At 37.1% G+C, this 14,357-nt stretch overlaps 1 protein-coding gene across 2 annotated transcripts in view; it reads left to right on the top strand.

Moving 5' to 3' along the window:
• The window catches only part of LOC150096321 (DNA polymerase beta-like), a 219,894-nt gene that overhangs the window by 35,344 nt on the left and 170,193 nt on the right, over positions 1-14,357 (top strand). For both annotated transcript variants that reach the window (XM_090408925.1, XM_090408924.1), the window contains exons 3-4: positions 4,898-4,972; positions 11,571-11,629. In XM_090408925.1, coding sequence (XP_090265051.1) covers positions 4,898-4,972; positions 11,571-11,629 — 134 coding nt within the window. The remainder of the gene's footprint in view (positions 1-4,897; positions 4,973-11,570; positions 11,630-14,357) is intronic.

Here is a 14,357-nt window from a genome sequence, read left to right as displayed (position 1 = left end):
GGATGTGGGCAACACAGGATATTTAGTGGGGTGTTGCTACAGACCAAGGAGCACAGAAGGTGGGGACCAGGAGATGTTGAGACAGTTGAGCGTGGCAAGTGCAAAAAGAACGATTGTTATGGGAGATTTTAACTACAGGAAGATGCATGTAGCAATAAGGGAATGAATTTCTAGAATTCTTGAGGGACAAATGCCTTAGGCAACATGTAACAGATGGAACAAGAGGTTCAAGAGTTTTTGATTTGGTTATAGCATCAGAAGAACTGATAATAACTGAGATGACATCTCTCCCACCAGTTGGAGAGAGTGACCATATCGTTTTGACTTGGAAAATGAATAGACATGCAGGAGTATCAAAGAGACGGGAACGTATGTGGAATTATAAAGCAGGTGATTATAATAGTCGTCATTGTGATTATAAAGACATCAACTTGGGGAAGTTTCGTGGAGGGAGGAATTGGAAGGCTGGGATATCATTAGTGCGTGGGAAATTGTGAAAGAATATTTGTTAGCAGCAATAGTAAGTTGTTTACCATGAGTGAAGAAGAGGAGACACAATTTGGAGTAAAGTGGATGACAAACAATATTAAACAGGAACTACATGTGAAAAAGAGGCTATGGAAGAGATATAAGGAGACAGGTGAAGAGAAGATGCATGAAGAATATAAGACACAGGCCAGAAGAGTGACTAGTATGGTAAGGAAGGCGAAACTGGAATATGAAAAAAGATTGGCCCTTAGATCCAAGGAAAATCCTAGGGAATTTTTTAGCTATGTGGTCAGTAGGAGGAGAAATGACTGTGGAAGAATGACATTGTGGGATAAAAATGGGAATAGAGTGACTGATGCAGAGGACATAATGGAATTGTTCAACGAACACTTTATTGGAGTATTTCATTCTGGAGGAGTCAATTTGAATACTACAGGGATAGAGCAGTTTAGAGATGCAGGAGGAGAGTGTGCTCTAAATACTGAGTACTCTGGATGTCAGTAAAGCTGTGGGACTGGATGGTATTTCACCACAAGTTTTAAGAGAATGTGCTAAGGAACTGACAGTGCCCTTGACCTGGCTTTTCAATGAAAGTCTAGCTGTGGGAAAGGTGCCCAGGGAATGGAAGGAAGGTAAGATAGTGCCATTGCATAAGGGCGGTAGCAGACTGGAAGTGTCTAATTATAGGCCAGTTTGTGTGTCATCAGTAGTTAGTAAGATCTTGGAGAAAGTAGTGAGGGACCATATACAGCATTGGGCAGATGAGGATAATGTTATCAGTGAGAGTCAACATGGATTTGTGAAGAGGCGCTCTTGTTTTAGCAATATGCTAACCTTTTATGTTACAAGAGCATTAGATGAGGGAAAGGCATATATTGCCATTTTCCTAGACTTAGCAAAGGCATTTGACAGGGTGCCACATGATAAGCTGATATTCAGGTTGCAGCACATGGGTCTGGATGTCAGATTGGTCAACTAGATTCAGGATTGGCTGTCCGATAAGTATCAGAGAGTTGTGTATGGTGGAGCAATATCAAAGAGGTAGAAGATTACAAGTGGGGTTCCACAGGGCTCAGTACTGGGACCTATATTGTTTAACCTTTATATCAATGACATCGTCTGTGGAGTGCAAGGGGATATTCGGTTGTTTGCGGATGATGCGAAGCTGGGAAGGGTTATTGGTAATAGTGCAGATGTGGTAGTCCTGCAAGAGGATTTGAATAAGCTAGATAAATGGGCAAATGAATAGGGGTGTCAGTTTAATGCAGCAGAACGTAAGGTCTTGATGTTTGGGACACATCAGTGGGATGCTGCATACTCTATGGGAGGAGTTAAACTGGAGGAAGTAGGAGAGACAAGAGATCTGGGTTTGACGATCGATAGAAACCTGAAATTTAGGGGACATATTGCAAAGGTAGTGAAGGTAACACAGAGGATTGCTGCAATAATGAGAAGGACACTGACCTACAGAGATAAAATGGTTATCAGTCCATTGTATAAGACTCTGATCAGACCACACTTTTGACTATTGTTCTCAGATCTGGTCCCCAGGATTTGAAGGGGATAAATTAATTGTGGAAAAGGTACAAAGGCGGATAACAAAGATGGTGTCGAGACTGTACAATGTTAGTTATGAGCATCGGCTGAGGGGGTGTGGACTGCAGATTTGGTGAATAGAAGAAGGAGAGGTGATATGATTGAGACTTTTAAACTGTTGAGAAGTGGTTACAGGGTTGACACTGGGGAGTTCTTTCGCTTGGTCGAACAGCAGTAAGGAGTCATGACAAGGGGCCATCCCTTGAAGTTATGAAGGGAAACTGTGAGAAAGAGGATGAGGAGTGGTTTCTTTGCACGGAGGGTGGTTGAACCATGGAATGCATTTGCCTGATGGAGTGGTGAGAGCGAGAATGGTCAATGAGTTTAAGGAGTGGTATGATAGACTATGTGTTTCCTAGGAGAGACCTCCCTCAATGAGTCTTGATAGACTTGTGTTTCTTAGAAAGGACCTCCCACAATGAGTCTTTTGACTCCATGGAGGCCTGAATAATAATAATAATTAAAAATGATACTTTTGCAGTAAAGTTCATCAGATATTCCAAGTGATAGATGATAACATCACCTGGTGAAACATTACTATTTTGCTAATAGGAGGCCTGAAGTGGCTGTTGTGAATGTTTTATCTTCAGAACATGGTCTCTGTTTCCCCTGGATTTCTGTTCAGGACATGGATTAGTCATTACTACACCACGCTCCAACATAAAGATGTGCACACATTCACATGGATAGAAGACTGGAGGAATAAAAAAAAAGTCTTGTCTACGTTATTCTTGCTAGTGATATTGCTATATATATATATATATATATATATATATACACACACACACACACGGAGGCTGTTCAATAAGTTATAAGACTATATTTATACAGAAAACAGATTACCTTTAATCGTCATCATTTACATGGTCTTTTTCGAAGTAATGAGACGTGATGCATTTGTCCCAACGTTGCATCCACTTCTTAAACACATGTGAAAATCCGTTTTTTGAGAGTTCTTTCAAAACCGTCTCTGCAGCTTTTACACATGCTTTGTTGCTTTCGAAATGGCGGCCTCTTAGTGGTTTCTTGAGCTGAGGAAACAGCCAGAAATCGCATGGTGCGAGATCAGGACTGTATGGAGGGTGTGGTAGGATAGCTATGTTGTTCTTCTGCAAAACGTCCACTACTCAACCAGCAATATGTGGCCTTGCATTATCGTGGTACAATAAGCCATTCTTCAGCAATGGACGCTTCCTTTTGACGTGCTGTACCATTGTCCGTAAAACATCCACATAGTATGAGCCATTTACAGTATTCCCGGGTTCTACAGTGTGTGTTGGTAAACAATGCCTTCGTAGTCAAAAAACATTATGGTCATAACTTTACCAGCCGATTTTATAGTTTTTGCTTTCTTGGGGGTAGGCGAAGATGGATGCTTCCATTCACTGCTTTGTTGTTTCATTGTAGGGTAATAGTGATACAACCAAGCTTCATCTGCTGTAATGATGCGTTTTAAGAAGTTGTCGCCTTCTTGTTCCAGTCTTTCTTTCCATTCTGTGCACACATCTGCTGCATTTGCTCTGGTGTCAAGAGTTTGGGAATCCATCAGGTGCAAACATGTTTCAGTCCCAAATGTTCAGCCATGATTGAGTGAACACACATTTCCCACTGAAATATTCAGGACAACATGCAGCTGGCGTACTGTAATTCTGCAATCCTCCTTGATGATAATTGCTGCTGTGTTGATCATTGTCTCTGTGATGGACATTGAAGGAGGTCTTCCCTCACATTCAAGATCTTCCACATTTTGCCTTCCTTCCTTAAAAGTTTTATGCCAGCGAAAAACACTTGCCCTTGACATTGCTTCATCGTGGAAAGCTTCGCATATCATGTTAAAAGTGTCCGATGCCGATTTTTGCGAACGCACACAAAATTTTAATCGCATAAAGTTGTTCCAAGGACGCTTCCATTTCAATGACTGGTCGCGGCTCGTAGCGCACCAAAACAAGTTTGCATTTAGTTGCGTGACACTCTGGCACATCAGCCCGTATACGCCATCTATCAACCTCTTTTGTTAATACAGACAGCAACATTTCTTTATTCTACAGAAATTAATATTGTGATGAGTGGTTTCGCGATAGTAAAATTAGTCTTATTACTTATTGAACAGCCCTCGTATATATAATGTCATTCCATTTGGTCCTTATGTTTTTAATGTCTTCCCTTGTCATCTTGCCTTTTCAGGCTCAACAAAATTTAAATGTAGATTTGTTTTCATAAATCTACAATTCATACAAAATCTTAAATTTATTCACAGGTCTTGCACTTAGTGTGTGTTCTGAGTGTAAGGACTGTGAATAAATTCTAATCACCTACTCCCACTCTTTAACCCCCTTGCTGGCTGAGGTGGATGAAATAGTGAGACCAAATTGTACTTCTTATCCATGTTTTTCAATAGGTATTACAGAATTGTAACCAGATTTAGCTAAACGTCTATAGACATCATGGTTGTTTGGGGGATTAAACCCCCTAGTCATCCCACATGTAATGATGTTAATTTCTCGCTGGCTTAATGGTATTTATGCAAAATTTGTCTCTTCAGCTGGACCATTTTAATGCCAAATTAGATAAACAGAATTATGTCTACTAGGTTCAGTTGTTATGATAATCCAGTGATGTCACTAAGGATGTTATTATGAATTGCACTCTTTCTATGATTGTCTATAATCATTTCCTTATTTATTGTACATGAAGATCATCATATCCATACTTAAATTATTTGTACATTATCAATAATTCTGAACTTTTTATGAATAACTGATAACTAAGAAATGACTAAGAATTTAATATGTTATCTAATTCCTTCTTTTAGAAAGGTATTGGAGAAAAGATTTCAAAAAAAATAGATGAGTATCTTAAAACTGGAAAAGTTCACAAGGTGGAAAAGGTAAAATAATAAACAATAGCGATTTTTCTTAAAGTTAACGTAGTTATACTTTTTTAAAAATATTTAGATAACGCACTGTGTAATTAAGATGAAATGAAATTTAACATGTTATAGCAATACATCACTGAAATATTCAGGAATTAAAACAAATATACAAATAAGAAAACACGCCAAAATATTGCAAAATATACTGTAGAAATAGTAAGGACAATGCATAAAATTATTGTGACAATCAAGAGATGATAGCAAAGGTGTGAAATTCTTCTTTTTGATTAAGAAATACTATGCTGCATTAGGATTCCTGCTTATGGAAGGCATTACAGTAGACACTAAAGCTGTTGTCAGAGCTATTGTCAAACCGCTGTATCAACCTTGATATGTTTACACATCCATAAATACATGCATGTAAAGTGCTCACTGAAATCAAAATAACATTTGGATATCATTAGAATAACATGGATACAAAGCCAAAAGTAATTGATATACAGTAAACTACAGTTTATCAGACCTTCAAAAAAAACTATCCTTCAATTGATTGATCTTGCTGACTCAACTGACTTCTGGTGGAGACCCTTGTAATATGGCCATTTGGGTTTTAAATGCATAAGCGAGAGAGGGATATGACAATATACAAGTTTTTTTTCCCCCTTTTTCTTTGTAATGCAAAGTCTGAATGATATTATTATTATTAATATCTGACCTCCATTGGGTCAAAGGAATCATCGCAGGACGTCTGTACTCTCTCATGCCAACAGATCATCAAACCGTGCCGTGAACCTATTCATAGTTTCTGCACGCGCCACACTTTTAGGTACTGCATTCCACTCACCAATCGCTCTCCATGCAAAAAACCTACTTCTCACTTCCCTGCTCACACCCTCGTTATACAATTTCCATGGATGGCTTCTAGTTCTATGCTTGCCTCCCTCTACTCTATGAAATATCTTCTCCCCATTAATTTGGTACACCAACTCATATGTCTCAATCATATCCAGTTCACGAGGCCCTGTTAATTGCATTCTCTCAATCTCTTTTTTTATGACATTTCATAAAATTGATACTAACTTAGTAGGCCTTCTCTGGACCTTCTCCAATACTTCCCTGAAAACCAGGTGAAAAAAATCTGTGCACAGTAGTTCATATGTGATCTGATCAAAGTCTTGTACAAGGGAACGATAACCTCTTTGCTTCTGCATGTCCTCATCATTATTGCCACAATCTGTTGGGATGTTCTTACAATTTTAGCATTATGATCCCTCAATTTCAGGTCTGTCCACCATCATGCCCAGATTTCTCATCTCCATCTCCCCCAAAATTTCTCCATCATGTGTATACTCTGCATCCCAACCTTGCCTACCAAATTTCAAGACCTTGCACTTTGCTTGCAACATTAAATTGATAGCTCTACTCATTTGCCCACTCACATAGTCTATTTAGATCCTCCTGCAATGCCACGATGTCTGCTCTACTTCTCATAGCCCTTCCCAACTTTGCATCATTGGCAAACAGCTGCACGTTTCCAGTTAAGCCAGTCCCAATGTAATTAAAATACAAGTTAAACGATAACGGTTCCAAAGCAGATCCTTGTTGCACTCCACTAGTAACCCTTCCCTGTTTAGGATACTACTTCTTCATATGAAGCAGGTTGTATATGAAGGGATACTACTCCTTCATATACAACCTGCTGATACTTAGTAAACTATCAGCTATCTAACTTTCTAGTCTGTTATCTAATCCCATCTGTTTCAGTTTAGCTACTACCTTGTTGTGTGGCAGTATCAAAGACCTTTGAAAAATCCAAGTATATCACTGTATATGTATCTCCTTTATCAAGTGAATTTGCCAGCTTGTTATAATACTGTAATAAATAAGCTGTCTTCTGCATTATTTGCTTATTATATAATGTGATATCTTTACTCTATCTTTATTCTAATTTTTACTATTTAGCAATGCGTGCTTTCTCTCTCATAACCTTACTCACTTACTCTACTGCGTATTATGTTTATCCACCTTCTGTATTTATTAGTCGTATGCCTATGAACACACTGAAAAATTTATTTGTAAGACTGTGCCATCAGTATGTCAATTATTCGGCATAAGATTCAATAAAACGTCTGGTAGATTTCTCTTTCTAACGTAAATTCCTTCAACAAGGTTTATATAAACAGTCGTGGTTCTTAAGTAACTAAATTGCACTTTTATTGCCTTAATTGTTTCCTGCTCACAAGTCTGATTATTTTTAGAAACAGTGCAGTTGTAAAAGAAAGAATCAGGCAGCACTCTTTTAACAAATAATTAAAACACATTTATTTACATCGATATGAAATATACATGAATTAAACAATTGGGAGATTGCTTTCTCTATCCATTTATAAAATCTTTAGCATGAGATTAGAACCCTTTTACTTTAACACTAAATAATCTCTTTAACTCAAAAACTTATTTACTCTCTGCTTACAATTTCAACTTATTAAACTCTTAGTTTACTCGCAAAGAGGTTAGCTAGTGCTCTATTAAGTTATTTTTACAATTTTGATATCAACTTCCAATGCGTTTCCAAACTGCCAATTGAATCTCTTAAGGACACTTCTTATTACTATTAAAGAAATTCTTAATAGTCCATCTATAACATATTATAAGAGGAATTGTACAAAATTATGGAACTTACAAAGGCTCTGTATCACACATTCAGTCAAAAGTCTTGCACAAAAAGTTCTGTGGCAATTCTTTCATCTCAGATCTCGAGCTTCCTTCAGGAAAGTATCTTGTCGGGAAACTAGTGGGCTGTATCCTGCGGTACTCATACAGCTCTGGCAAAAGGTTTTTCTCCCACGGGGAAAAGAAAAAACTTCCGAGCGAAGCTGCTTCGGGTAATTTACATCTACATCGGCCTTTCTCCTTCTTGGGCTCGCCTGGATGACTGGCTCCTTTATCTGCCATCTCCAATAGCTCTAATTGCTTCCTCCAATACCTGTAACTGCTGCCAACTCGCTCTTTTGACTCTTGAATGGGACCCCCCCCCCCTCTTCTCGGCAACTGGACCTGGACACTCCTCTTAGTAACTGGGGGCCTTGCCTCTCCTCCTTCTCTGCTGCCACTGCTCTGGTTCTGACTTCTGATGATTCTCTGCTGATGACTCGAAGCCCCTTATGCTCGACTCTGTCCCTTTTTATTATGCCTTCTCTGAGACTTTGCACGTAGGGTTGTAACCCCCAAAGAATTCGGCATGGCTCTTTCATCTTTTAATTAAGGGGATCCAAATCCCTTGTTGTTCAACTACCAGTAAGCAAAACTCTAAGATCGAGAACTACGAATCTATGAGTTTCATATACACCGAAAAACTATCGGCGAATCCAAGTGTAAATGACCACTTGGTAGTACAACACCAAGGCAACTCGAAGCAAATTGAAATCAAATCGAAATCAACTCGAAGATCACTGATGAGACCTCAAAAAAGGTTGAAACCGGTCTGGGTAGTGACCTCTCCTCATAATGTAATTACAGTATTACATCCCCTAGGGGCTGTGTTTTTACATTATGAGAAAATATCAAGGATAGTGAGGGAGCTTGCTCCACCTTTGCTTCGAGTTGCCTTGGTGTTGTACTACCAAGTGGTCATTTACACTTGGATTCGCCGATAGTTTTTCGGTGTATATGAAACTCATAGATTCGTAGTTCTCGATCTTAGAGTTTTGCTTACTGGCAGTTGAACAACAAGGGATTTGTATTCCCTTAATTATTATTAAGGATGCCAGAAAAATAGCCATTTGGCTTTCAATTCTTTCATCTTCTTTTAAGTTCAACTCGCTCTTTTTGTTCTCGTCTGTGCACCCTTTTAATCGTAAGTTGCCGGCCAGCAGAAAGTTGTTTGAACCATTCAGACTGACTTTGGAGGTGTTTATGTGCAGAGCTTGTAAGCACTTTCTCATACACAAAAATTGTAAACAACCTTTTTTATATTGTCCTCATATAGAGCTATTACATAAAGTTCTGGCGGCAAAAACATTGCCTTTGTTTTTGTCATTCTAAAATATTCTTGTTAAAGGAGTAAATACAGTTAAATTCCATAGGGTTATTTACAAAAATATCTAGCATAAAATATACAGAGACAAATAGGGTTATTTTTACAACATTCTCATGGGACTTGACCTATGTAAAAATCAATGTAAAGCGCTTTGGTATTTTTAAGCTACATTGAGTTTTTACAATATGTAAGCAGATAGCTGAAATATGACCTACCCCGTTACAAACCTATGCTGACCATAATAAAGAAATACTACTGTTATCAACCCACTCCTGAATCCAATCTCTGATACCTTAACAACCCCAGACACACAGATAGACCTATAATTTGCAACCTTAGTGTTATCACCCCTCCCCATTACGAAGTGGAACAATTTTTCTCACCCTCCATTCCTTTGGGACTCGCCCTGTTGCAAGCTCATGTTAAACAGTTGTGCCAAAGGCACCATTAATTCTTCATATACTTTCTGCTGCTCATTCACCATCAGTCCCTCCTCTGTCATACCTTTTACACTCCAGCTTCTCCTGAGTTTACCATCACTAGGATGAAATACATTGATAAATTGATCATTGAATAATTCAATTATATCCTCAGCATTAGTTATCGATCTGCCAGTGTCATCAACTAGTAACATCCTTTCATAGTCATTTTTCCTTCTATGTTCCACATATTGAAAGAAGTCTAGGATTTTTCTCATCTTGATTGGCTAACTCCTTCTCATATTGCATTTTGCTGCTTTTATTATTGTTATACGGACATATTCATGGAGTCTGAAGACTCATTGTGGGAGACTCAAACTATTCACACAATTTATCATACCTCTCCTTGAATCCATTAACAACAGACGAAGTGCAAACAACTAATTCTAGCAACCCATTCCATTCATTCACAACTCATCTCATCATCTTCTCATCTTCTTTATACCCTCTTTTACCTTGCGGTGTCGAGGGTCCATTGATCATCGGACCTCACTCCGTTTACAGGATAAGGTGGGCAGCCCTATGCCCCGGTGTATCCTATGGCCTGTAGTGTTAAGTTCTCAAGGCTAGTTTGCCTGCTTTGCGGGATGAAAAACCCCAGAATAAACTGGGGAAAAAACCCTGCTGTCCACGCCCAAGACTGGCTAACTTGGCTATGGCTGAGGAAGATCCTTCAGCTCCTCACGTCACTGACGGGAATCGAACCTAGGACACTCCTTTCCCCAGGCATATGGTTGCGAAGCGCAAAGCCACTAGGCGCAAAAAACCTTTCACAACTCTAAAGCAAAAAATCTAGTCCTCATGCCCTTAATAACCAAACCGTTTACTCAACTTCCAGGGGAAAGTTGAGTAAACGGTTTGGTTTAAAAAGTTGACCTTGTGTCTGTCCTCTCTAGCCAAATGCAACATTTCCCATTCATCAATCCTATAAAATCCTTTAACTTGAATGGTTCATCATATCCCCTCTTTTTGCCTATCACAACTTCTGCTGTCCACACACCCTCAATCTAGTCATAGGGAATGTTCTACAGGCTGCTCACCATCCGGGTTGTTCACTTCTGAAACCTCTGCACAACTTCCTCATTCCCAGGAGACCAGACTTGAGAACAGTAATCCAGATGTGGATGTATCAGGGCCTTAATAACACCTTCCTTATTGCTACTTGGTGGTGTGTTCTTCAATGGCCAAGTAATCTTATGAGCAACCTTAGCAATATGTCCTCTAAACAAATAGTAGCAGATGAGTAGATTATGTCACCAGTGTGGGCATTGAGTATATTGAAAGTTCTAGGTCAGATGTGATATGCAAGTGGATGTATCTGCTGCAGTGACACCCTTTAACTCTATGGATACCTAAAATAATCGTTCCATGTTGGAAAATCATAGAAAGGACATCACAAAGCATCGGTGGCAAGGAAGAAAAATGTGAACCTGGAGTTATGCAACATACAGCAGGACATGTGTGGAGGATGAGAACGATTGAAAGCAGTAGTAAGTGGGGAGGGGGAGGTCCTCTTATGCTAAATATTTTTTGAAAAGTTATCTTGATATCAAATTACCATTATTATATTTTTATGATGTTCACATAGTAGCCATTTCTACAAAGTAGTTTAACTGATTGGTTTACCTGAAAAGCTTAAAAATATAAACCAGTATTTCTTATTTTTAGAAGAAAACCTTAGTCATACCAAGCATCATTTTTTTTTCTCCTGTATATTTACAATGTTTAAGGAATATCAACACACTTCTCTAGCGTACACAGAAAAATGATGCATGTCCTTTGGTTGGGAAGGTTTGAGTTCATATCCTTAAAGAACAATACAAGAGCTTTTTTTTTTTTTCTCGACTGGGGGTTGCTAAACTTTTTTCTCCCCACAGATTTGAGTTTTTCCTTGCACAAAATTGAACAGTAAAATTTAATCATGCAGTTGACAAGCACAGTTATTTGCCTCCTGGTTTTATTTTTAATTTCAAACATTGTTCTCTTCCCTCCCTACCACTACATACATTGAACAAATGACAGAACTGGTTTTTGTATCTTTGTTCTTCAGTCAGCTTAGAACTCTAATTTAATTTTTGTATTTTGATTTGCTCAGATTCGTGCCAACAAGGATAATGAAACACTGAATGTTTTAACAAGAGTATCAGGAATAGGGTAAGCATTTGTTATTTGAATAATTTACATTATTACTATTTATTTATATTGAAAATAAAAAAAAAAATAATTGTTGGTTAGCAGTGATTTGCTAAAATTGTTATTTATAAAAAAAAAATTTTACGAATCCAAAGGGTTTCATGTCACCCTTGACATATTTGTTTAAGAAGCATTTTGCAATTATATAGGCCAGTCTATCTGGAGTATTGGTAAAGGTGTAAAAGAGGTTGTGAGGGCCTAGCATCCAGAATTCGATTGATAACAGCAAAATTTTCTGTGATGGTCAGCATAGGTTTCGTAAGTGGAGGTCACATTTTAGCAACCTGCTACAATAGTGTCGTGACGACTCTTTTCTGTCGTGTTCTAATTCTATCTAGTTTCAAGTCACTTTTATGAATAATACAACTAATTACGAAATGATCACCGATCCAAAAGTAGGGAAATTTATATTTATACTGCGCCACCCTATTCTTAGATTAGTCTATATAATAGTAGGATCAGTTCTAAATTAAGTTAACAGTCATCTCATTAGGCCGAATCATCTATTATCATTTTTACTTGGGGTTCCCGCAAGATTCGAATATTTATGAACGGTGCAATAATAAGGAATTCAGGCAAACACAATATTTAGATCATCAAAATAAAACATTTAATATATGATATGGTCAACAAATACAAGAACTCTATTTTAAAATGGAACTATACAATTAACTTAACACATCTTCTTAGGTCACTGATGCTAATTCAATGTTCTAACTTTCATATACTATTCACAGTCTCAAAAACACAAATCTTCTTATCTCAAGTTAATATAACAATTTCACACTTATTCAGTCTTCACAAATCTATCAGCTCAATGTTTATATTCACAGCAGGCAATAAACTACGTAAGCTATATTCCAAGCAAATATATTCCCGGACCTTGAGCATCGGAGGTATATTACAGTTAATGCTAGAATAGAGAAACTTATACAACTACTCTTACCAGACAAATTCTTGAATACATCAAATTATTGAGAGAGCAATTATGAATTAACTTAATTAACATTAGCGGAACACACATAACAAATATTCTCCATAGTTTAAACTGTATTACTGTAAGTCGCACTTCACTATTCCAAACAACTGTAATTAGGTACTAATATCTTTTCCTGTTCACTTTTCTCCAAGTAACCAATATAACTTTTTCCTAGGGCAACATAGAATTTAATCGTAATCCAGATTAACTAGAACTAATCAGAATTTTCGCATTGACTGTCCAGTTTCCTTTTATCTGATTACGGTATCAACCTTTCTTCATAACAACAGCAGATTTCGCTTATAACATTAAACTTTATGTTTCACTACTTATAGGTTCACTTCCGAACACTATACTCATAAATCTCTGCCCTGAGGATTATATAATCTTGGTTCCGCAAAACTCTCTCCTCACTCCTTAATAATAATTCTTCTCTTCCTCTCTATCTTATCTATGACCTTCCTTCTTCTTTACCCTTTTTCTCTAACTTCTATATGACCTTCACTCCCACCTTACGTTCGAACGCCACGCTCTCTTCACTCGTGGTTGTTTACGCGTGCGTCTCCATGACAACAGACTAAACGTAAACATTTCGCTAATGTAATGTATGCTCTGTTACTACTACATTTGTGATTACATAACATTAAATATTTTACAAATAAGAACAACATAATATTTAAGCTACTTCATCAACCTTTCGATTACGTATACAGTTAAATATAAAATAACACTTTACGTTACATCATATATATTTGGTTATACAAAATTCTATACACTTTATTATTTTATAAATTAATAATAGGTCAGGGTTTGAATAAATATTTAATTAGTAATTCCTAATTAAGGAATAATAAATAATTTTATATAAGTCATGATTAATATTTAATAAGCAATGTTAAATGTGAATGAAAAATAATAAATTACATAACATAGCTTCATTCACAATTTAACATAGGCTCACCCTTTCTTTAAAAAATTTTTATTATAAGAAAAATTTTTCTTTTGACACTAGGCTCCTTTTTTTTAAAAAATCTGGATTACATATTTCCTTTTCGATTTCTCAAGTAATACCAAGTTTTACTGAAACTTGGTTCCTTATTATGATTTGTGCCTTTATTCTCTTTCACATTATCAACAATTCTCTTATTACTATTATCATCAATTTCTGTATGTCTTCTAAGTTTGTAGTATAGGATTCTCTTCTTTGAATTAAATTCACGTTCTCCATTATTAGAATTAAGTTTTTGTTGTCCCACAACTTGGTGGTTTGTTCTATGATATAGATTAGACATTTTACCAAAATTGACTTCAACCTTTAGTTTACTATTAGTGGTAACTTCTGATTTGGGTTTTGTCACTACTACTTTTTGCTCATCAGTAAGAAGAGGAGTATCAGATTGAATGTGTACATGAGAGTTATTACCACTATCTCTATTAGATGATTGATTCACAGCTGATTTTTCTTCAGTAGATGGTCCTGATTGAAGTGGCAATCTAAGCTGTTTTGTTTGATACTTAGACTTATCATAATTATGAATTTCATTTCTTCTAGTATATCTCCTTTTGTTCATCAGGGTTATTTCCTCCTTAGAAAAGTCACAAGAAAATTTATATCTTGCTAAGAAGTTTGTTCCCAAGATAATGTGAGAACTTAGATTGGAAGTAGTGGGGACAACAAGTAGGTCTTGCCACACGTACAGTCCAAATTCT

This window comes from Typopeltis vanoorti, chromosome 19 (genome assembly GCF_054136105.1).
Source record: "Typopeltis vanoorti isolate ZY-2024b chromosome 19, IOZ_Tvanoo_1.0, whole genome shotgun sequence".
NCBI lineage: Eukaryota > Metazoa > Arthropoda > Arachnida > Uropygi > Thelyphonidae > Typopeltis > Typopeltis vanoorti.
Note: the sequence above shows the minus strand (reverse complement) of the source record. Positions and strands in the feature narration are given on the sequence as shown.